Raw genomic sequence first — 25,987 nt, 5'->3', positions numbered from 1 at the left:
TTTGTAACAAATGTCTCAAAAAGATCTGAAAAAAATCCTCCATTTAACGCAAGGAAAAAGTCAGATTGCTAAATTACCAAAGAAGCAGATGGGAAAAAAGACAGGAAAAAACAGCCAAAACAAACAGAGATAAGATAAATGACCCACAATGTGTTTCATTTGGGAACATTTGATTACAAGGTTCAAAGGTTTCATCTTTGTTTCTACCTGACAAGTCACATTTTTTCTAATATTTCTAATATTACACATCGATGGCATTACAACATATACGGTACTTACCTTTGAACTTCCTTTTACAATTAACCCACATAAGAATTTGCTAACGTCGTTGTGATGTAAAAATGCATTCACAATTACCTTGACAATGACCACACCCTGTTTGATGGAGGGCATATTTTTGTATCTGTATTTGTGTATCTGTTTTTCTTCTAGGCTCTTTATTTCACAATGGTGTTTTTTTTATACCTCTCAATACTTTACCCATATTTGCGATTCAATCGTTATATCAGGTTGCCTTTGTTGCTTCTGACCATAGCTCGTAGTGGGTTATTAGCCTGAACAGATCATGGTTGTAAGTGTCAGGTACCTGCAGTACAATAACATGTCTGTAGACGCTATATGTTGGACACTTGCCTTCTGTTGTATATGAAGCAGACACAGCGGGGGTCATTTACTAAGGGCCCGATTCGCGTTTTCCCGACGTGTTACCCGAATATTTCCGATTTGCGCCGGTTGTACCTGAATTGCCCCGGGTTTTTGGCGCACGCGATCGGATTGTGGCGCATCGGCGCCGGCATGCGCGCGACGGAAATCGGGGGGCGTGGCCGAACGAAAACCCGACGTATTCGGAAAAACCGCCGCATTTAAAAACCGAAAAAGTGTTGCTCGGGAAGCGCTTACCTTCACCTGGTCCGAGGTGGTGCATTCCGGCGCGTTGAGATGATTTTCAGCGCAGCAGCGCCACCTGGTGGACGGCGGAGGAACTACCTTCACAAATCCCGGCCGGACCCGAATCCTGTGCAGAGAATGCGCCGCTGGATCGCGAACGGACCGGGTAAGTAAATCTGCCCCAGCATGTTAAACAGTTCTCCATTTACTTCTATTGGACTGCCAAAGGAGAAAAGGTTTATTTTTAGTTTGGTAAACGTTTTCTTTGGTTTTAAGTATAATGATGCTATACAAAATATTGGTATCACATTCTAAATTCTGGGATGAAAACGACTCTTACTGTGAATTGGATAAATATGAGACATTTTATTTTACATGGAAATAATGTTTATTTGCTAAGAGAATATACTGTACATGGATGCTGCAAGTTGATCATTTTTCCATATTAGTAAACATAATGCTTAGGTTCTCATACTCTCAGTTCTGGATTCTTATTTTTCCTTTGGCAACTGATAACACAGGTAGTAATACTTATAATAATACAGATAATGATTACTGATGAACATACTAACAGTGTAACTGTGGTTATATTTAAGCCATCGGACGTGTCTTTTGATGGTCCAGTGGTGGGAGCCGGTGGTGATGGAATGACAAGAGCGGCCTGGGCTATGTTGGAAACATCTGATCTTTTATCAGCTTTATCAACAGCAACTAAAGCCAAGAAAAGAATAGTCCCATTTTCTATAACAACATTTTCTGGAACAAATGAGAATGTTTCTATGTTTCCAGCTTCTTGTGGGGAGATACTGGATATATTCACTTGAGTTGATTCATCAAAGTTCTCTCTCAGGTCTTTAGGATTTAGACTCATCCTTAAGTCATAGCTTGTAGCTGGTGGAAGATGCATAAAATATATCAGGTTAATACTTTAAGTAGCCTCAAAACATTGAGTGTGTATGCATTGGAACAGTAACTCTAATATGTACTAGATTCATTACAGTGTATGAGGTTGGATGACAAATTTCATCTTTAGACTGTCTAGTTTATTTTTCACTTTTGTTCATTGTGTTCTTAATTTGGACCTAAAGAAGAGAGTGATCTGCTCCCAAAATGTATATTTTACTTTCACACCCACAAGACATTAAGGGAGTCATTTATATTTATTTTTAGACATTTTTTTGGTGCATGGCAATTTTTGTGTCTTTTTGGGGACATTTTGAAACGTCCGCCGGACATTTGTTTTTTGTCAGTAACACTCATTTATCTTTTGTGCATTCATACAAAAGTACTCACCCAAAATGTTACTTCCCTTCACATCACCTATTTGCTTATTTCTTGATTCCTTTTTGTAAGAAGAGGCTAAAAAACTGTCTAAATACACAATATCATGTGGAAGCCACCTGTTTGCTGAAAATGGAGCAATAATTCTGGCACATTTAGTTCTCTAAGTTTCCCTAATAATTTATAAGGCCCTGCAATGTTGATCTAAAAGAAATTAAAACTCACTGAAGGTTCGAACCCAAATTTCCTAATCTTGGGGAAAAATGTATCCCCACTTTCCTGCGTTAATGACATATCTTTAGAATTTTATTAACCATAATGTATACGATTATTAAACTGAAGAAAAGCATGAACACACCAGCCAAATTCACCATCACTTATTTGAATACCGTATCTACTCGTGTTTAAGCCGAGTTTTTCACCACAAAAAATCTGCTGAAAAATCTCACCTCGGCTTATGAACAAGTCAATAAAAAAATAAACTTACATACTCACCCTCCGGCATCCCCGATGCTCAACGCGGCTCGTCGTGGGTCCTCTTCTGTCTTCTATCTGCAGTAACAGCCTTATCATAGTATGCGCCGCCCGCCACTGGTGATATCATAGTATGCGCCGGCCGGCAGATCACATGGACGCATCTCTGCTGGCTGTTACAGCGGAAAGAATACAGAAGAGGACCCGCAACCAGCATCAGGAAGCTGAGATGAGCATCGGGGATGCCAGGAGGTGAGAATGTAAGTTTATTTTTTTATCCGGGCTGTAAAGTAAGAGGGAGTAAAGGGGACTGGCTGTATACTTAAGGGGGTTGGCTGGCTGTATACTTAAATGGGCTGGCTGGCTGTATACTTGGGGGGGCTGGTTGGCTCTATACTTAAGGGGGTTGGCTGGCTGTATACTTAAGGGGGCTGGTTGGCTAAATACTACTGGGGGCTGGCTGGCTATATACTACTGAGGGCTGGCTGGCTATATACTACTGAGGGCTGGCTGGCTATATACTACTGGGGGCTGGCTATATACTACTGGGGGCTGGCTGGCTATATACTACAGGGGGCTGGCAGGCTATATACTACAGGGGGCTGGCAGGCTATATACTACAGGAGCTGGCTGGCTATAGTCTACAGGGGCTGGCCAGCTATATACCACTGAAGGCTGGCTATACACTACAGCGGGCTGGCAGGCTTTATACTACAGGGGACTTGCTGGCTATATACTGGGAAGCTGTGACCAATGCATTTCCCACCCTCGGCTTATACTCGAGTCAATATGTTTTCCCAGTTTTTGGTGGTAAAATTTGGGGCCTCGACTTATACTTGGGTCGGCTTATACAGTAGTAAAGTCAATGGATGTGTACACAAGACTGGTCATGCCAATACACAGCCCATTCATTTCCTCTTAATAAATAAAATAATCAATAAATAAATGTTAAAATAACCAATAAATTGCTTAGCAAAGTCTCACCAGTTCCTTGATCCAATTCATCACCAGTGGCTGTCCAGGATAAAACAATACTTTCATCTACTATCTGTGCCTCTAAGTCAGTTATTTTATCTGGTTGATAAATGTCTGTGGGAAGTTGTGCTGGTACATCAGAAATCACAAAAGATCCACCCGACGCAGTTCTACTAAATGTATCCACCACAAGTTGTTCTTCATCGATGACGGGTCTTGGTGGATTCATGGTGACTACACCTAATTCAAGCAAAAATAACAAGTATGGTATGTGTCAAGATATTTTTTCTGAGTTTTTTGTGCACTCAATTTCACGAGTGTGCACCACATTTATTCGACACCTCTGCACCCATTTAGGCGCAGAATTTTGTGGCACCGCACCCACAGACTTCTTTTACAGACATCATAAGGTGGATATATTCTGTTTGAGGGTTTCAGCTTTTGCTGCAGGAAGCGAACTGTGACAGAAAGCCTAAGTGCACATTACTGTACATTTTAAATATGATAAAACTTATGGAGCATCACTGGAGAAATTATCACTACTGAAATATGTGTCATCAGTGGACTTTGCAAGACCTGAATATAACAAGACGTATCCCAAAAAAAAAACCCTACAGGATGATCCAGGGATTCAGCAGATGAAAGTAAATATATCTTTCTTGCTTCCCCCTGATTAAGTCTCTCAGGGGTTACCCATTGAAACTGGAAAACCCATTTTAGTTGAAATGTGACTCATGAATAGGTTTCAGCGTCTTAATGTGAACAGTCACTAACATGTATATGCTTGTATGATAACAGCAATAACATATATACCGTAATATTAATAGAAAATGTACATAGTTTCATACCATCTTCTATATAGCCTGGTATATAAAGAGCGCGGTTTCGGTGAAGTACCAAACGAGCATTTTTTTGGCTACTTTGAACTCGCACTTTTAAGTTATATCTTCCATTAACAGAGAAGGATGTAAAGTATTTTGAGTAGATACCGTCATTCTTAGCAATGTCAGGACCTTGTGGAAACAAAAGGACACTTGTAATTCTACAATAAATAAATATGCACCTCAGTTCCTTAAATTCTAAATCAAATATTCTGGAAAAAGCTCTAGAAAACATTTAGACATCTACTTGGAGTCTTATTCTAGATTATTTGTTTAACCCTTTACACTGATGCCCTTTTTTGTTTTTGTATTTCCATTTTTTGTTTTTGTATTTCCACTTTTTTATTTTTCCATGTACAGAGCTTTATAAGGGCTTCTTTTCTGTGCAGCAAATAGTACTTTCTATTGGCGGTATTTAATTTTCCATGTCTTGTACTGGGGAGCAGGGAAAAATCCAAATACAGTGAACTTGCCTAAAACATGTGTATACTGTGTGGACCGTCTCAGGGGGCAAACCTAAAGTAAGCCCAAAATCCCTCCTATAAAGTGTGTACAATATACAATAATTCAAAATACCTAAACCTAAACACACGGTAAAGAGTAAAAAAAATCATACACCGCCCCTAAAAGAATCAATGCATAATGTGTGAAGACGAATCCAGTACAAAGTACAGCAAAAATAGGAGGGAGAGACACGGACACATGGGTGTATGGTAATGCCCATTTGGGCTGTACTTCATTTATTTTTCTTACTCTTTACTGTATGTGCTTGCTTTAGGTGAAAGTATTGTGATTTATTGTCTGTTGCTAACATTGGCTTGCACTTTATAGAAGGGATTTTGGGCTTAGTTTAGGTTTGCCCTGATATGGTCCGCACTGTATACACTGTGCATTTTTAAGTGCTTTATGTGTTTTTTTATGTGTCCAGATTGCACTGTTAATAAAGATGACTGTTTTGATTATGTTTTTATATGCATCCACTCTGCTTCTCCTTTTTCTTAAAGCCTGGAGTCTCGTACAAACTCAGGTCTGTCGTGATGATGGATTGTTGCTCCCCGATGATGACACGGGGATTGACTGTCACAGCCAAGATGGGGGATACCCACACAACTTTGCTGGCGCCATGTGAAGTGCCAGTCCGGGTGTGAACTCTGAGTCCTCTCCATACACTCCTTGCCGCATGTAGACATAAGATTATGTTGATTTGCGGCAAGGGGTTAAATACTTTGCTTCATTGAAATAGCAATGTGTTTCAGTCGGACACCATCTTCAAGTTTTCAGAGTTGTCCCGGAATCTAAATTGGAAATCTTTTTACCCATATACTACTTAAAAATGAGTTTAAAGTTAAAAATGTAGGTAATATTAAAATATAGCCTTCAATAAAAGAAAATATCCCTCTGATTTAGTGTATAAAATTCTTATGGCCCTGTTAAAATAAACTACAAAAAAAATGTAGAGTTTATCCTGGAAGCTAACCCCATTATATTTTAGGTGACTGTTATTGAATACAGCAACATAAGTGTAAAGAATATAAAATGCTTTCATTTTGACATTCCAGATGATATTCCTCCTGTATATGTGTTTTGCATTGCACATTTACCTGCTCCGTTATCCAGAAGTTCTAAGGTCTCCGATTTTCCATTAACTGCTTCTATGATGGCAGTAACCTTAACATTTACCACAGGCAGTAAACCTTGACTAACAGAGGCATAGACTACAATGGGATTGGGGTAGGTAATGGTGTCTTGGTTCATATGGGCATTTACAACAACAGGAGGAACGTTTTCATCCACAGCCTTGGAGGTCACAGTTATTCCCATTGCTTGAGATGATGAAAGGCTATTGCAAAGGCTGTACTGCCAGGGTCCCCTCTAGAGACAAGAATTAAGCAAGTGTTAACACCTTTAAAAGTTAATGTCACAAAAAGACGTACAATTATAGTTATGACATAAAACACAGTTTTGCATTTCTCATTAAGTCTAGTATCTTATATCTTTATACTTTGTTTCTGAAAAATGTAAATTTTTATTAGAATATTAGAAGATGGATGTTAGTTATGTGTTGAAGGCTATAGCTGCTTTTTCAGTGAATTCATGTAAAATGATCTGTAATAGAATATGACTTTATATCTAACAACAGAGTTTTCTTTTTTATACAAACATCATGTATTTGTAAGAGACAGTTGTATGTGTAGAGGCAGTAGATAAATTATTAAATATTTATAATATTTTCACGTGGCTTCATGCCTTATTTTAAAGGGAGCCTACACACGATAATATAATTCCATGTGTAAATACTGCATTGTGTATACTGCATCTTTTTCATCTAAGATTTGCAGACATACCGGGGAGAATTTATTAAGACTTGTGTATTAAACGCCAGGCATGAAAAGTCCGCCTGATCAATCGCTTTTCCACCAGATCCTATCGTAAATATAGCTTCCATGACTCGCCCCAACAAAGTCCACCTACTCTTAGAGAAAGTGGCATGTGGCCTAGGAAAACTGGCAAACAAGGTATAGTAAATGGCCCCACATTTTCTCTAACTCAGTTATGCACTGTCAATCTCATTTGCATATGAGAAAAAAAAATCTAATTTTCCATGAAATAAAAGATCACCGTGAACTAGTAAAGGATTCTTTGAAAAACTTAGATAGTGCCCTATGCAATGCTAACCTATGACATAATTTGAGGGAAAAAAAGACTTCTTTATGGATTTCTATCTAATTCCTAACATATACTGATTTTACTCAAGTTACTAATGTCAGGAGTAATGGATACTGAACCACCACAGACAATGACGTAAGCTGACACCTGGGAGCGGAGTCAAAGTGGTACCCGGTTTTCACCAGAGCCCACACCAAAGTGGGTTGGGCTTGCTGTGGCGTGGTACCACCAGGTCACTCCACAGGCAAGACTTTGTCTGCGGTGGTGGCCAAGGCGAGGTGCACAATCGTGAGGCAGAGACGAGGACAGACAGGAGGCTGAGACAGGCAGCACAGGATCAGAGTCGGGGACGTAGTGGTCATGACAGGTGGCAGAGAACTGGTCAGGAACAAGAATCAAGGTCACAATGGGAAATCACAATAATCGCAGGGAAGTTTTGTTGAGGAACAAGGATCTGGCAGGGAGACACAGGAAGGGGCCTGGAATTTAAAAGGGAAGGGGACCAGCCAGCGCCAATTATCGGTGCACTGACCCTTTAAACCTCAGAACGCTGGAACGCAGCGAGGAGCGAAGAAACCACCCATGGAAAGCTGACAGGTAAAAAGGGCTGATGCTGTCATGAGGGGGCAAAGAGAGGCTCAGGTGCGCCTGAGACCTGGGACATGGCTCGCAGGAGCACCCAACTAATTTCTATGTTATAAAGATTTTATGGAAGTGACTATTGCATACCTCTGCCGTTCCTGGTATTTGAAGTCTGGAAGATTTGGTAGCACTGTCACTAGTAAAATCTGCTGCTGTATACAATTTTCCATTTGGATCCTCCAAGTTAATAATCGGTACTGCCGATTGCCAGGTCACAAGGAAGAACGTGTCATTTCCCACAGTGTTATCAATGAAAACTGTGCCGTTTAAGCAATTCCCGCTTGAAATTGTAGCTGCTGAGCTCTCCAGCTGTGTGTGGGTTGAAGCATTTGAAACATAAGACATTACATTGATAGAAATTATACAATAGCATGAAACTGACGAATATTTCTGTCTTCCTAATCAATTTCATCAGCTCTAGAGTCTCTCAAAATGGAAGATCTAGCAGATATATTAAATTGACATACACTAATTTCATGAATCTGTTGCTCTTCCAGTCTTGCCAAAATTTCAGCAACATTCAATGAAGTTACATTTGACAGGAATGTGCACCATCAATGCAAACTAGTTTGTAAAATCGTTTGCAAAAAACAAGTGTTACATATTACATTAAAAAAAAAAATATGTGTACAGTAATACCTGAATGGATTGTTTACTGATGTCTCCACTTCCAGATGGGATTGAAGAGAAAGCATCAATCAAACCAGTTGCGTCAAAGCTATCTGTAGCAAAAAACTTCAAACCACCTGAAAAGTATAAATTGAATTTAAAGGAGTATTTTAGTTTCACATTTTTAAGATATGTTTCTTCATGGAATTGGAAATCACAGCATTTTATTATTTGTTTTATCATTTATTTTATTATTTATTATTATTTTATTTATTATTTGTATTATTATGTAAAGGAAGTATTATTAAAGAGGACCTACCAGGCAAAATAAACTCTCTGGTAGCCCTTACTAAAGTTAGCAGCTCTTTAACCCTACCCCAGTTATAGAAGTGCTAAATCGCTTGTTATAAATGTGTGTGTAAAATGTTCACCATTGTAGATTCCCCCTATTGGTTTTTGGAGCACAGATTATGCTGGAATAAATTTTAGGTGCTCAGGCACATTTGCAGAACCCCTTGGAGAGAAGCCCACCCAAAGCGTGGCCTTAACCCCCTCAAGGGGATTACCAAGTTGTATAATCATTTTAACACACAGGTGTTGCATTCATTTATTTTTTACAGATAAAAATTATGAAAAGGGAACATATGCGGAGGACATGTATCAAGGAAGTGACAATGTCCACTACAATTTTGCCAAAATTTGGATGAAAATTAGACTGTAGTACCTGAAGATGAGCACCAGCCATCCATTATTCCTTTCAAGTGTCGCTAGATGAGCCACATTCGACCCCCTGTGTTAGCCCCTATAATAAATCTAGCACATCTCTATACTCCCTGATTTATGTTTGTCTATATATCCAACAAGGTGACTATATATCCAAAGCTGAAGTGCAACCATTAACACTCTCCTCCTTATCACAATTTACCTGTTTTTGTTGCAATTTCTTCAAGGGCCGCTGCAGCGCTGTCTCCTAGAGCGATCACATGAATTATTGCTCCACTGTTTATTATCTCATTGTAGCAAGTTCTTGGGAAATTGCTATCTTCCCCATCTGACAGTAAAACTATTTCAGTACCATATGTAGTTTTATCCCTAGTTCCTTTATTGACCTGGAATATAGATTTAGTTGAAATCAAATGATTACACAAGTGACAAATTCCACATTTACATAAGAAATAGAATATAAGCCGCAGACACAAGTATTGATGCAAAATTTCTTATATTATTCTTTCCAATAAATACAAGAAAAATACATTGTACAAAAGTGAAAGTTTATTTCAACATTAGCAATCAAACAAGCACGCTCCGCTCACAGTTTTGCATGTGAGTTTTGCATCCCCCGTAACACTGGCCCAAGCTGCAAGAAAAGTGCTTTGCAGCACACAAGCCAGGAGCACACCACTCCTGCATCTGGGGCCCACAGCTCTCTGCAGGAAGCTCAGATCAGATATTTAATGGTGACAGCAGCGGCCCTCCTTCTTCTGGCGGGCCCGATCATTACACCCCAGCTAAGAGGGTCCAGCCCCTGAGTAAATCCAGAGGTGCACTTGGCCATAATGAAATCTGTCTGGTGGTATTCCTTATAGTTTTTGCTATGTAGTATAGTAAAGATGCCTGGCCTCTCCCTGCTTCATTACGCCACTTTTAGAAAAAGTTGTGTGCATGTTGGAAAACCTTCAAAAGATGGCACTTCCTGCACCAGGTTTTGTGACTTTTGTTACCCCTTGTCCTCCAAAAAACTGGTGGGTAAGACAAAATAAATGCCCCTATAGTACGATATTTCGCTGTAATAATATGAAATGCAACATTGTTTTTGCAATAAAAATAAATGGTAGGTAGATCACCACTGCGATGATAGGGGGAATCTGCAATGGTGACAGCTGGGGCTAGGTGTGGTGCTGAAGGGACAGAGGTACTTTGGTCACAAAAATGTGAAATAGAACGATACTGAAGACTGCTGTGCAGTGTATACACCACTAAGTGCAACAGCAATAACATGCTAAAAAGAAATCATACAAAACAGAGTTAAAAAAAGGTTAGATTAGGGCCCACAGTTACAACTATGTTGTAGGTCCTTAAAAACACATGAGTCCTCTTTTGGCATTACAATTTCATAAAGAGGCACATGCGATAATTTTTTTTTGTCAGACGCCATGTTAGTACAACAACAAAAAAATATTGTGTCATGCTCCATTGGATGATGTGCTTATTGAGGTATTTTCCACCTCCAGAAAATTCGCCGTCCATCATTACCCTGGGCACTGGCATACAAGTGGCATACTTGGCTCTTCCTCGTTTCAGAGAAGGCCTTCCCATTCGAGCAGCACAATAAAATAATGATCTACTTTTAAAAGAGTTTGTTTCTTTCTTTTTGCTCTATAATTTTCATCTCGGGCGTGTACCTATATAAATAAATGGGGATGAGTGCTAGGTGTTGGAACAATGGCTACCCCACATCCAAAATTAGCATTGTAGTGCATAAGCCCAAAATGCAAGCTTCGTATTAGGCCCAAATTTAATTCTGTATCTTTTAGATCACTGTCACCTGTAGTAAATTCCATGAGTCTTCCAGTATAGTGTACTCCATACAAGAACAATTAGAAAATACACTTTTATAGGCAATTATACATAAAAATACATTTTCATTACCTCAAAACCTTTCCGAATTCCATCACATATGTTTGTTCCTCCATTTGCTTTCCTTACGAGGAGACGACTTAGCTGCTTACGCTGTTCCTCAGTGAATATTTGCACCAGGTTTGAAATAATTGTAGCAGAACTGTGAAATTCCACAAGTCCAACAAATGATCCATCTTCAACTATCTGCATGATAAATACTTCTGCAGCCTGGATGAGTCTCAAATCTCGATCACTCTGTAAATGTAACAGCAGACACAGAAAGCTAACAAGAAGGCAGGACAAACGTGACCGTTTTTGGATTGTGGTAGTATTTGTGGGAATCGTTGTTCTGCAATCGTTGGGCAGCTCCATGATATATGAAAGGTGGTACCTCTAGCTCCGCATCCTCTCCAGCACAGTGAAGAGGAAGGTTATATTGAGGCTAGTCTTGCTGGCGAGAAATACCATTGCATTGTTATCTTAGTGATTGCCTCTAGATTGTTGGTGCATCGGAAGGTAGTTTGGGTGAATAGAAAGGTTTTGTACCACTGAATAAGGTCAAAGTTTGCCCCTAGTTCTTCTTCCCACTTATGTTCCCAGTGATATATTTGTTTTTTTCCATTGTGTTTTTAATACCTAGGGTTCTGTAAATGCAGGAAATGCCTTTCCTCATCTTATTAGGGTCATCAAAAAATTTTAGTAGGTGTTAAATAATCTCTACTTTTTGTGATAGAAACTGTCTGATTTTAAAATAGAAAAAAAAATTCATTATCTGGCAGTTCAAACTTGTTTTTTAGCTCAGAGAAGAGGAGTAATGCTTAGCCAGAAAATATGTTTTGGATAGATTATATTCCATTTTCAATCTTTCAGTGCTTAGGCCTAAGATTTGGAATTTGGGTTTCTAAAAAGGAGAAAGGAATCTGGGAGTATTGTATAGAAGCTAAGTCTTGTTTAGCTAACAGCAGAAGTTGTTTCAATGCCCAATTAGATGTAGAGATAGCTGAGTATTGTGTTGGGGGAGGTATGAGGTTGCTATAATTCTGTAAGTAATACAATCAAGAAGATTCCAACACCACCTGGGAAGATTCCCGCTCCCTGACTAATTCTGGGGTGCAGCTGGATAAACGTTAATCCATTCATATGCAAATAATTTTAAAGGGCCAATAAAGGGCCAATAACAAGAAAAAGAGAAGTAGGGAGATGGGTATGAAGCGGCTACTAGAGGCATGAAGTAGTATTCACCCCCAGAAGCTTTTGAAAATAATTTTCATATGAATGGATCATACCGAATATAAGCCGAGTTTTTCAGCTCAGAAAATGTGCTGAAAAACCCTAACTCGGCTTATACTCGAGTCAAGAAAAAAAAAAAAAGTGAACTCACCTTCCGATGCTCCCCGCCATCCATCGCGGCTCTGACATCAGGCCCCGGTCCGTCGCAGATTTTGTGACTTAGGCCAATTGCTGCCGCCTGTGTGTGCCGGCATTGGCACACAATATTATGTCAGCGTGCGGCTGACATCATCGTGCCTCCGACGGACCATGTGCCGATGTCGGAGCCGCGATGGATGCCTGGGAGCATCAGAAGGTGAGTTCACTTTTTGTTTTTTTCCTACAGGAAGGGGCTAGCAGGCTATATACTCGAGGGGACAAGCAGGCTATATAATCTAGGGGGCTGGCAGGTTATATACTACAGGGGCTGTCAGGCTACATACTACAGGGGGCTGGCTGGCTATATATTACAGGGGGCTTGCAGGCTATATACTGGGGGGTCTGTGACCACCCTCGGCTTATACACGAGTCAATAGTTTTTTCCAGTTTTTTGTTACACTAGTACAGTAAACCCCCAATGGAGCTGTAGAATGACTGAGACTTCTGGAGGAGTGTAGAACATTCATGGACTGCAAAGTTGCAGAGGTCGATGTTACACACATGATTATATACAAATACACATGAAACACACTACAAAACACCATATAGTGATATATATCAAGAATACGTCACAGCATACCGCAACAGGAACTACTTCAGAAACTAGTCTCCAAGTGGAGTGGAAATTACTTCACTACCCACCAGGTTAACATTAGCTGTATCAAAAACTGGAAAATTAGTGCTAATAGTGAATGACAATTTCTACTTCTGGCACATGAGCCAACCAAGAAGAACAGAAATTAAAAGGAGTGCACCACTTAAATTTTTTTGGCAATTCATTCAGATCTGGCCACTTATACATATTTGGATATTACATTCTAACACAGTTACAAGTATTGCAGTGATGGGACCTCCATGGAGTACATCGTTTCCATAGTTTTTTTAAATGGACACACGTGTGAACTCAGGCTATTACTATTATTATCTATTACTTATATCAGTAACACCTTAAATCTATTCTGTATACTGGCACTTTATTTTCCAGGGCAAGGACATTTTTGACCAGTGTAAAATGCTGAATTTGTTTGCAACTTCCAAAAAAATAGATGAGCATGAAAGGTTGCTTGATATCTTCATTATATCATTCATATATACAATTAAAGGACCACCACTATCAGGGACTGTAAACCAAGTACGCTTGGAAGGATCTGCTCTTTGTTTAGCTTCTTATTCCTTGTTTTTTCCGAGAAAAAAGGATTTTAAAATTATACAAATGAGCTTGAGGGGCTCTGGGCTCTAGAGGTTTAAATGCAAAATGTTTAAACCCTTTATTCATAAAAAAAAGGGCATAAGCAGCTGTGGAAAAGTGGATCCTGCTAGAGAGGGCACACACCAGAATGTAAGTGTGCTTGGTTTACAATACTTAATCCTGGGGATAGATTTCCTTTAACAACAGAGATGATCCAAATACTTACTGCACCCATACTTCCTGACACATCAGACACTAAGGTGACCACCCTGTCTGACACCTGATGAAGAGTGATGTTGGGTTCAGGAATATTTGCATTGGTTATTGCTGGAGTAGTCTTTATGTCAGTTGAGTTCATGATTACATCCCATGTACTGCGATAGTTGCACATTCTGTTCTGTAAATTTGGAGCTTCTGTGTTGTGGCTCTGAGCATCACAGAATTCAGACACCTGAGAAAATTAACATTTGGTAATATAATTAATTTATGTTGACTTATTTTCAGTAATTCCAGAATTGATGGACCATGGTCTTACATTTCTACAGATTCCAGGTCACTTCTGTTCAGCTAATCTTTGCCAAGGCAATAAGGAAATGGAAGTATGTATTTTAAATTACAGTATACTGAGAACCTAGACTACTGTGTTACTCATGGCCCTGCCCGGCATGAAAGAGGCCTGTTCACCTGGACAAAGCTACCTATGACACAACTAGCACTATGCCATGCATTACGCCAACACTGTACCGTAGTCATCATATAGACTATTTAGTGTAGCAGTTTAGGCTATACAGGACTATCATACCATTCCACAAAGGTTTTCCCCTGAACTATATAAATATCAGGAACAAAATAAACAGATATTACTTTGAAATTAGGGGACCTTCCATGTGTCTTTGCCAGTCCCCAAGTGGAATATAAAACCCACCTACAGTGGTCACCCAAATAAATTTTAAGTGACAAAACGCTACAATTTAACAAATTGGAATTATTACATTCCTTTTAATAGATAGTTAATAAAAGTTACATTTTATACACAACATTCCCCTTTCTTTTCCCCTTCCCCTTTTTGTTCCGTTGAAAATGTAGCATTAAAAAGTGTGATGGCTTTCAGGAAATGCTGCAGATTTTTTACCCGCTATTATTATAATTCAGCAGAAGAGCCTAAAGGCTATGAACAGTACCTATTTTATTTATAAAGAGACTTAATCATTTTACTGATATGGACGATTTTGAAATGTCCTACCCTTTATGCCAATCAGTTTCCCTGGATGTCTATATACAGGAGAACTCTCCTGTTCCCTCTCTCCGCTAATGTACAAGCTCCAGTGAGTACTATGCCTCATCTTCCTAAGCCACACACCCTCTCTTCCCCTCTCACAGCAGACAGCTCAGACAGATAAGGCGCACTCCCTCTGCCTCCCTTCTTCAGTCACACCCTCCCATCTCACAGCAGACAGCTCAGACACATAACGCTCATTCCCTATGCCTCTCTCCTTCAGTCACACCCTCCCATCTCACAGCAGACAGCTCAGTCTAAAATATTGCCATATTGTAGCCATATTGTAGCTGCCACAGGTAATAATTGTAACTTACACTAGGTATAGCCTGCAGATACATTATGGACTGTTTGGAAGCCACTTTTTTGTCAGGAACAAAAACGCAGCCATCTTCATACAATCCAGTGTTTTGGTACCTTTGGCACTCACATTTGTTCCCTTTACATTGTTCTTTCATATAAACACCAGTTAGTCCAACGGGACATCTGACAAAAAGTAAAAAACACATCATTATATTGTATATGCCAATCCAGGTTAATGAGATTCAGTCAGGAATTCTCTATGCTACATGTGAACCTAGCCTTGGACTATTTGTTTACAAGTGTACTATGGGCACATTATGTTGACAGCTGTGACAGCTCCTAGAGCGTTATGATGGTATTTTGGTCACTGACACCTGTCCGTCATGATTTTAACCTCTTAAACTATAGCTGCCTTAAAAGTGATCTTTAGCAGAGGATTGTTAGTGGCAAAATTCAGAAACTACTACTGTTCTACAAATACTGAGTTTTGTTAGAACTGATTATTATATTTAATTTTTTTAATGCAAAATTGGTTCCCATACCTTGTACTTTCAACATCACCACTATTAGCAATGTAGAATGGTGATAAGGAATTGTACTCATCAAAGACCCCCCATCTGAGGTGAGCCCACTCATGGACAAAGACTCTTCCTACAACAACAGAGCAAGATTCAGAAAATTTCCCTTCAAAGTCATTGTCCGCTGTTAAGTAATGCATTAAATGGGTTCTGTGGGTTCTGGGGCAGAGGCAAAGAAAAGAAAGCATACCCTAGATGGGACCTGGAGCTATCTTATTTTTTGGCACTCATGCCCCAGATTCCTGGAAAACACCATTGACATAAAGGTAATTAAACCAATGCCTTAATTATGCCATAACTGCTTCTGTTATTTGTAAATTTAGAAAATAAACATAAAAACTATAGTAAATCCATGTTAGATAATAGTCTGAGGTGTTCTGGAAATTGTATCAGCATTATATATAGGATGAAGAGATGGGATCATAAAAATGCTGTTTATGACTTTTATTTAAAGGGAACCTGTCACTACATTTGCCCAAACACAGCCAGTGACAGGTTCTTATAAAGCTCTATTAACTGACCCCCTTCTTAGCGCTTGAGTTCTACTGTATATGTCCCTGTTTACATTTATTATGCAGATTATATTTTGGGGTTATGCGACAATTGGAGATGGACATAAGACTTGCAACTTCATGCATGAATGTTACCATATTTTTCAAGTCAACTTTGTGAAGGAAAAAGCCCACTCTTGCAATTAGGACTAGGAATTCTAGGAACCAAACATTAAAAATTAAACATTAAAATTAAAAATGTTTACCTCTAGGTCCATAAACTGATAACAGTTTATCATCTAAAAGAAAATCTGGAGTTAAATGAATGTATACTCCTTTTTCCCCACATTGGCCATACTGTAAAGTGTATGGGTCATTTCCGTTCTTCAGGTGTGATTTGGCAATAATGACATCTGCCTAGTTAAAAATAAGAATATTTATATTAAAATAAAAAGTGAAAATTATTCACATTATTCCACATTCTTACTTCTATTATAGACATTATCATATAGAATTTGTTGTACTATGTGGCAGACACCCTTTGCTAATGTAACTGCCTGCAGGATGGGGCATTACGAACCAAACCAGTTCTAGTCGGTTTCCTTGCTAGTGCACAGCTCTGTACACTAATTCAGGTAATTTTTTCTATTTCCACTGGACACCCTCCTCATTTCTTATCCTATACTACCATATAGTGATATTTTGTGGTATCACATCTGCCATATGCTGTTTAGAGGGTTATTGTTCACACTTTTTATGTGGTTGATAAACAAAGACTACCTTGCAGGTAGCTCCTCCTAAGTTTATAAGAGGAAGCTCCTTGCAATGCTCTAGGTTTGGTCAGTGTCTTTCTCTCAGCTCCCGTCTTAGACACAGGTTCCAGTATTTCTCCCTGCCGCTGTGTGTGCCTAATTTCAGAGATTGCTCCGGAGAGCAGCCTAAGCTTCTATACAGTCTATTGGACCAGGGCTGAGATACTATACCAAATGAGCTACAGATCCAACCAACCACTGTCTCGTGGAACCCTGTGCTTGTAACCTACTGCTGCATTGGACTGTCATCCGAATAAAGAGACTGTGAGTTTATTGTTCATCATCCCTGTCTCCACGTGTGTTCCCTGCTGCCGATAACATCACGGGCCTCCCCTTCACCATCTGTCCAGGGTTTCATCACTACATGCACACTTGGAGTGCCTCTCACTACATTGCCGCCTTGCCCTCTTCTTGCATCCCTTTGCTATCCCTGACTAGTGTGGATGAGGCCTGTTCACCTAGATCAGTGATGGCGAACCTTTTAGAGACCGAGTGCCCAAACTACAACCAAACCCAATTAAAAAAATGTAAAGTGCCAACATGGCAATTTAAGCTGTAACGTGTTGCTACCTGTTGTATCACAGCTTTTACTGTCACTAGGAAATACAGTTCATCCTACAAATAACAAGTCACCATACAACTCTGTAATTCAATAAATAATAAGAGTTATGGCTTTAGGACGGTGAGTAAAAAATGGAAATGAAAAAACAGAAAAGGACTGTAGGATTAAGGCTACATTCACACTGCCGTTGCCCACCCATACCATACCGTAGCGGGCAATGGGGAGAGGAGGTGAGCGCAGCTCACCCCCGCCCCTCTCCATAGGAAGTTATGGTGCACAGCGCCATACTACGGACAAAATTGGACATGTCCTATCTTTTTCCGGAGTACGGAGCGGTACAGTGCTGCACGTGTGCTGCAACGTACCGCTCCCGCAGGGTGCCGTGCAGCCATTGGCGTCTATGGGGGACGTATATCGGCCGTATATACGTCGGCCATATATACGTCCCCCATATGTCAGTGTGAATATAGCCTAAGGGGTTCAAAACACTCACATTGATAACTCACATTGATATCATTCCAAAAGGTGTTGTAAAGGTTCTAAGGCTGAAATGATGAAACTTTTTTCTTTAATTTAATTTGAAATGTAATAGACTTTTACATTTAATATTAATTTAAACATTTAGTTAACTGTTTTGCATATCCTACCTTATCATATGTTTCCGTTCTTGTTTTGAGATAGTTGTTTTTTTTCCAAGTAATGGGAATTAAGATCTTAGCACTCTGTATGAAGAGTCTGTTTTTTGTGGCAAAGAACAAATAGCTTGTGGCATCTTTCAACATGTTCTTTATATGAGGCAAAGGAAAAATTGGAGTTAATTTTCACACAGGCAAAAAGTACTCCATCACATAATATTTTATCACAAAATATACATCCAACATGTACAAAGAGAGGATGGAAAGAAGTAGACACTGAGGTTTACATATTGAAGAAGGAGATTGAAAACACTTATTTCAAATATTCCAAAATTTCCCTGGTTCGCTCTTATGTCTGTTGGTATAGGCATTTTTATAATGGAGCATGGAGGATGCAGTCCATTTTTTATTGTATGTAAAGATTTTGCAATGATCTGAATATTCAGCAAAATAAAAAAAAACACTGATCATATCTGGACTTGTATTGTTTGGAGGTAAGAAGAGCATAGTTGGATCGGGGTAGCCAGTTATCATCAATATGAAACCCTGGCCGCCAAACTACTGTATGAACTCTTCCCCTATAACTGAGCCTCCTATGGACAGAAAAATTACCAAGATACAAAGAAAACATATAAAACTACTGAATCCAACAGCTCTCATGGTTACACAAAACATAATACAAATACCATTTTGATTTCACAGGTAATACAATCTTGTGAAGAAAACTGCTTCCAATACCTTACAACTATTTAGAAAATTAAGCTAATTCATACTTTTTACTTAGTCAAACTATTGTTCAAAGAATTCCCTACAAATTCCTATATATTGAATGCATTATCTGTTTTTCTATGTTGGATTTTATTACTATTTCCTCTGGTTTCAAAGTCTTTTTATTGTTTGAACAGTAGTTAAGTGTTACCAATGGATTAGTGCAGTAGGAGGTTTCTTACAACTTCTAAGTTTCATCTTCTGCTCTATTTATAATTTAATTTTAATGTGTATGACAGACAATGTAGATATATTAACCAGACTCTGTTCTTTACAGAGTAAAATTTCAATATTTGCAGATGATACAAAGCTATGTAAAGTAATGATTACAGACACAGATAATATATTATAGCAGAGGGATTTGTAGAAGCTGGAGGCCTGTGAAGAGAAATGGCTAATGAAATTTAATGTAGAAAAATGTAAAGTAATGCACTTGGGCTGTAGAAACAAAAAGTACAACTACCATATATACTCGAGTATAAGCCTAGTTTTGTGCTGAAAAACCAAACTCGGCTTATACTAGAGTAAAAAAAATATAGATTTTACCAGGTTTTTATGGTAAAATTAGGGGCCTCGGCTTATACTTGGGTCGGCTTATACTCGAGTATATACGGTATATTTTAAATACTGAACAACTTGGTAAAACTGCGGTAGTAAAAGCCTTGGGGATATTGGTGGACAGTAAACTTAATTTTAGAGACCTCAGGCGGTTGCTATTGAGGGAAATACAGATATGTAATTAATCAAGAGGCAAAAATGCTCATAATATGGACATATTTTGCCCTTGTACAAATCACTTGTCAGACCACACAAAGAATATTGGGGCATATATACTTACCTGTCTGACAGAGTTCACCGAAATTGCATTGCATTGGATTGCGACAAAATTTGAAAATTAAATCCCGCGCTCAGTCTGAATCAGTTGGATCAGCACCCCCCCCCCCCAATTTGTGTCAGATGAAAGCCGGCGCAGCTGCGTCAAAAAACAATAGTGTGCGACACAATCACAGCGCAGACACCTGTTAAATACATGTAAAAGGCGTGCAAATCCGAAAAAAGATGATCAGTACAACAAAACTGAGACCTACGACCCCATTGTGTACATTTTAGGGCTTATAAATGAACTGGGATGGGTGCAGAGAGAGTAAACGATTGGGAGGACGAACTACAATATTATTATTGTGCTTATAAAAAAGACAACTAAGGGGAGACCTCATTACCATTAGATAATTTGTACTAAATGATTTCTATACTGCCGCCTGTGACCCCCTGACAAGGGGTCAAGCTCCACGTCTAGAGGTTCTACCATCATCATAGACAGAGATTTTTTTGCTGTAAGAGCAATGAGACTATGGATCCCGGTCGCAGGATGTTCATATGGCTGATGCTTTGTGCATGTTCAAGAGGGGCCTCAATGCTTTTCTTGAGAACAAAAATATCATGAGATATGGGAACAAAGCATTTATCATTTATCAAGAGCCGCATGCTATAAGCAGTGTGCAGGTGCGGGGGCAGAAACACCTTGCGCAAGTCCACTCAGCGTAGAGGCGCTTCAAGGTTCAAGGGGTGTACAGGCCCAATGTCTTAAAGGTTGGTCTTGATCGTCCTGTGTCTTTTCTAATTCATATACAGGCGGTCCCCTACTTAAGAACACTCGACTTACATACGACTCCTAGTTACAAACGGACCTCTGGATATTGGTAATTTATTGTACTCTAGTCCTAGGCTTCAATAAACAGCTGTAACAGTTATCACAGGTGTCTGTAATGAAGCTTTATTGTTAATATTGATTCTTATGACAACCCAACATTTTCAAAATCCAATTGTCACAGAAACCGAAAAAGTTCTGGCTGGGATTACAATGATAAAATATACAGTTCCGACTTACATACAAATTCAACTTAAGACAAACCTACAGACCCGATCTTGTATGTAACCCGGGGACTGCCTGTACTATAAAACTATGCTACTAACTCTCTTGGTAGAAACATTTCTCTTTTGAACCACCATCCTGAAATGTTTGACACATGTTATGTATCGTTTTAACTCTTAAATGTAGGGGTTTAGTTACAATAATATCTAAGTCCTAGTGTTTGCAGGGCCTCAAATTTCCCAGTGAAAATACATTAGTATTAAAAATGCCATATGATAGATGAGGGGCCCTGTTAAAGATTATGTTAGCATGTTTTGTTTTTCTCTGTCTACTGCTTTTGAGAGAAACTGAATGGTTACTTGACCATAACCTGATACCAAATAGACCACGTGCTTAGACCCACAAAGTCATTTTAGAAGTCATTTTAGAAGAATTTGTCAGTATGTATTTTACCAAGCATTACACAATGCCATTTGAAGTCAATGGAGAGGGGATATTTATCACAGTGGGGCACATTTACATACCCGTCCGCTCGAGCTCCCCAAAAGTGCATTGTCCGACCAGAATGCACTCTGCCATGATTCACTAAGATTGCGTGCCCGATATCTTGATCGTGTTGCTTCCCCGCTCAACTCCACCGGGGTTCAACTTCTTCCCGGTGTATGTAAGTGTTCAGTCCGAATCAGTCGGATTGTCCGATGGCACCATACCCCCCCAGATTTCTATTGCATGAAAGCCAGAGTAGACACGCTACAATCCAATTGCCTGCGATGCTATACCCAGTTATATACCTGTCAAGGAGGCGCAAATCCCGCAGAAATTGGAAAATTCTACGAAAGTGTGATCCACTGACCCTTAGTGAATAACCCCTACTGTCTGCTTTCTTATACTTATTTTTGAGACTTTTGTTGTCGCAAAAAAGTCTCAAAAGAAGAACAAGAAGGCAGACAATTTGGGGATAACCTCCCAAATTTGCCAGTGACTTAAACAATCTATAACAAGAAATGCTCTATCAAACCAATCCCCTCCAACTTAGCCAGAAGATGAGGACAACTGCGAAATCTTTTTAAAGAAAGAAAAACATAAACGCCACTTCTGAGCCAAGCAATGAAAATAATAATTATAATATTGGTAAAAATCTATCAAATGTCTTGACCAAATCCTCAGGAAATATGTTTCTTGTAGGGAATTGACCAAACAAAACATTGTTATGATGAATAAAAAAACAACATTAGATATTCCACAATTTAACTCTTACCTGTACATTTTCTATAATTTTAGGATTTTCAGGTATTCCTGGGTGGATTGCAATAACAATATCCTGATAGCCTCCATTATTAAGTGTCACTGGAGAACTGCTGCTTATAGAAAACACACTGAATAGTAAAAAGGAACATAAAATCGCTCTTCTGGCCATCCTCTTCTCTTTGCTCCTTTTACACTCACTGCTTATTGCTTATCCATTTTAAGAAGCTGTACATGGTGCTTTTTGTTATCAGTGAATGTAAATGGACTTTGTTTCTTCAGATTATTATTCGTTCTATTGCAGTATGGTTAACACCATGAGTTGTAACTTATTAATGGCAGCGCAGAGTTGTGTAATTGTAGGAAGGAAATGGAAACCCAATGAATAGGAAAACTTAGATTTGGTAGAGGAAACAGCATGACTATATGCTTTCCACACCCTGCATTCCTATGGATTTACAACCCGTACATTGCAATAGACATGCAATAAATGCCTTCGAGGTTAATAGTGGAGAAGCGCTTACAGGGCAGACAGAACTTTAAAATTTATAAAAATAAAACGCTTTGTGTTGCCACATTCTGGCACCTGCCACTTTTTTATACTTTGTTGTATGGGCAAGGTCACTCTGGGCAAGGCTGCATTTTTTGCAAGACGAGATGATGTTTTCATTGATAATATTTGGACAACTGTACCACCTGCGCTCACTCCATGGGACAATATATGTTGGTTATTTTGGAATGTAAAGGTACCTAAAATGTTTATTATTATTTTATTTGTTTAATTTTAAATATTTTTAGGGAAAGGTGGGTGATTATTCTTTTTCTACTACTTTTCTTTTATTTCATGCCCCTAACCCCCTTCCCCCAGGCTACTAGAACGACATAAAGATCTCTGTGAGGGCTTGTTTTCTGCATAACAAATTGCACTTCATAGTGACAGTATTTAATATTCCCTGCAGTGTACTGGGAAGCGGGAAAAAATTTCCAAATGCAGTGAAAATGGTGAAAAACACATTTGCACCGTTGTCTTGTGGGATTTGAATTTTTAGGGTTTTTATTAATACAATTTTTCCATTTTTTAATTATTATTTTTACTATTTTTCAGACTCCCTAGGGTACTTTAACCGTAGGTTGTCTCATCGATCCTACCATATACTGTCATACTACAGAATGGCAGTATATGGGGATTTTCCTCCTCATTCATTACAATGTGGTAAAAGCACATTGTAATGAAGGGGGTTAACACGAGTCAGCCAGCTGTCATGGCGACGGATCGCCGCTCCCCAATGACGTCACGTGCAACGATCCTCAGTAAGATGGTGGTGCCCATGTGCCACCATCATTTTGAAGCCGCTGCTGGCGATCGGGGGGTGTTACTGGTAGGTCTTTGTTGCAATATGCAGCAAAAACTTACCGGCTATGGAGAGGGCTCAGCCCGTGAGCCCTCTCCATGCACCGGGACCTGGCACACCGCGTACTACTACGGCACGCGTCGGTTAGGAGTTGAGGAGTTTGCTCCCTTTTACAATATATAAAATATATTGCTTCATCATTAATCATGGCAACCATATAACACAGCTGACACCCACCGTTTATGGAGAGGGCTCACAGACTGCTGCCATAGCCCTGTATCCCATGATGAAGCCACCCAATCTTGTCATTTTAGGCTTTTGCTTTTATTGTAAAAAGCCTGGCAATACACTGAATGTAGGGCAGATATTACAGACTTGCACTCTACTGATAGATGGCAATTAATCCTCAGAGCAGATCTTATGCATCCCCTCTAATAATGCCCCCTTTCCTGCAGCCCACTGTAATCCCCCTTTTCCTGCACCCACAGCCCCTTATGATGCCCAATGTGATAACAGCACAGCACCAGGGAAAAGCCGAAATGACACAGTTGAGGTACTGCAGCCCCCAGGAGGATATTACTTCCTGGATACCAGAGAATACCTCTCAACTTTTGTAGGAGAGAAAATTATTTTTGCCATGAACCACACCTTTGCTTTGCCCCTTACTCCACCCCCTCACAGTATAATTTCGCCCTTAGTGCCTCCATCTCCGACTTACATTGGGGGTCATTTACTAAGGGCCCGAATTGCGTTTTTCCATCGCGTTACCCGAATATTTCCGATTTGCGGCGATTTTCCCTGAATTGTCCTGGGATTTTGGCGCATGCAATTGGATTGTGGTGCATCGGCGCCGGCATGCACGCGACGGGTATCGGGGGGCGTGGTCATAAGAAAACCCAATGGATTCGGAAAAAAACGCCTTATTTAAAAAAAAAAAAAAAAAGTGTCGCTTGACACGCGCTTACCTACACCCAGGCTAGCACGGTGAACTGCAGTGAACTCCGACGGAATTCAGCGCAGCAGCGACACCTAGTGGACATTGGGTGCACTACATTAGTGAATCGCCGGAAGACCCAACTCCTCCACTGAGAACGCTCCGCTGGATCGCGACAGGACTGGGTAAGTAAATCTGCCCCATTGTGTCTCCCAACTCCCTGTCCCATTGTAGCAACTTTGATACTGTGCCTGGAATGGGGACCGGAGGGCTGTCCTACAGCCTGGCAGGTCTCCAGCAGGTGGTGTGTGCAAGAAATTAGATCAGGGAGAGGCTGTTGTACTGGTTTTCCCTGGGGCAACCCTTAGAGTCTGTAGTGTGTGTCCCTGGATGGTGGATGAGGGCGCCCGTGATGGTAATACAGCCAAAGCAGGGACCAGACCGAGGCAACATTGTGCATAAAATAACTTACAGTTCTTAATTCGAACCAACAGCAGCAACGGGCCAAACGATTCTGTACAAAGGCAGGTTACCGGGAGTGATCTTGGGGAGCCAACCTGAGGAATTTGGTCACCAGCCTGGTTGCAGATGCAGGGTGGGATGTAGCTGGAAGCTGCAGCTCTAATGCTGGTTCTTCTGCGTGAACTCACTACAGGGGTGAGGCACACGCTCCAACTAATCACTTAGTGTGTGGTTAATGTGCTGAGGCCTGTGGTCAGAGCACGTGCTCTGAGGTCTCTTTGATAAGAGAGCTGGATTCCAAGAGAGCTAACTCCTCCCCTGACTAAGGGTTTTGTTAATCCCTGGTCAGGTGATCTCACTCTCCAATCACATTCCAGTTACAAAGATGGAACATCATTGGATGATAAACATTAAACATTCTTAACCCTTGCCTATCCAGGCAGTATCTACCGCTGCATATTACCTCTATAAGTACTGCATGGTACAAGGGGCTTATTCGCAACTACTCCTCTGCCATGTGCCCCATGTCTTCTCCTCACACAGCCTGTAACCCCATGTCCTCTCCTCACAGCCTGTAACCCCATGTCCTCTCCTCACACAGCCTGTAACCCTATGTCCTCTCCTCACACAGCCTGTAACCCCATGTCCTCTCCTCACAGCCTGTAACCCCATGTCTTTTCCTCACACAGCCTGTAACCCCATGTCCTCTCCTCACACAGCCTGTAACCCCATGTCCTCTCCTCACAGCCTGTAACCCCATGTCCTCTCCTCACAGCCTGTAACCCCATGTCCTCTCCTCACACAGCCTGTAACCCCATGTCCTCTCCTCACACAGCCTGTAACCCCATGTCCTCTCCTCACAGCCTGTAACCCCATGTCCTCTCCTCACACAGCCTGTAACCCCATGTCCCTCTCCTCACAGCCTGTAACCCTATGTCCCTCTCCTCACAGCCTGTAACCCCATGTCCTCTCCTCACAGCCTGTAACCCCATGTCTTCTCCTCACACAGCCTGTAACCCCATGTCCTCTCCTCACAGCCTGTA

At 40.2% G+C, this 25,987-nt stretch overlaps 1 protein-coding gene across 4 annotated transcripts; it reads right to left on the bottom strand.

Moving 5' to 3' along the window:
* Nucleotides 1-1,247: 1,247 nt before the first annotated feature.
* On the bottom strand, nt 1,248-25,570 carry LOC140104031 (calcium-activated chloride channel regulator 1-like). 4 transcript variants are annotated; one of them, XM_072127369.1, is made up of 15 exons: nt 25,408-25,570; nt 22,210-22,309; nt 18,323-18,460; nt 16,568-16,718; nt 15,775-15,883; nt 15,247-15,415; nt 13,880-14,104; nt 11,067-11,291; nt 9,343-9,526; nt 8,448-8,554; nt 7,896-8,117; nt 6,101-6,371; nt 4,467-4,631; nt 3,628-3,858; nt 1,249-1,779 (listed from the first exon to the last, which is right to left on the bottom strand). In XM_072127369.1, the coding sequence occupies exons 3-15, from the start codon at nt 18,455-18,457 to the stop codon at nt 1,358-1,360; spliced, it is 2,616 nt and encodes an 871-aa protein (XP_071983470.1). In that variant the 5' UTR covers nt 18,458-18,460; nt 22,210-22,309; nt 25,408-25,570; the 3' UTR covers nt 1,249-1,357. The 4 variants fall into 4 exon arrangements, with proteins under 4 accessions (XP_071983471.1, XP_071983468.1, XP_071983470.1 ...); XM_072127368.1 differs by lacking the exon at nt 25,408-25,570 and adding an exon at nt 24,955-25,345; XM_072127370.1 differs by lacking the exons at nt 22,210-22,309; nt 25,408-25,570 and adding an exon at nt 24,955-25,345 and having other exon boundaries at nt 1,248-1,779.
* Nucleotides 25,571-25,987: the final 417 nt, after the last annotated feature.

The sequence above is a fragment of the Engystomops pustulosus genome, chromosome 10 (genome assembly GCF_040894005.1).
Source record: "Engystomops pustulosus chromosome 10, aEngPut4.maternal, whole genome shotgun sequence".
In the NCBI taxonomy this organism is placed as follows: Eukaryota; Metazoa; Chordata; class Amphibia; order Anura; family Leptodactylidae; genus Engystomops; species Engystomops pustulosus.
The sequence above is the reverse complement of the archived record's forward strand: the minus strand, read 5'-3'. Positions and strand labels throughout refer to the sequence as shown.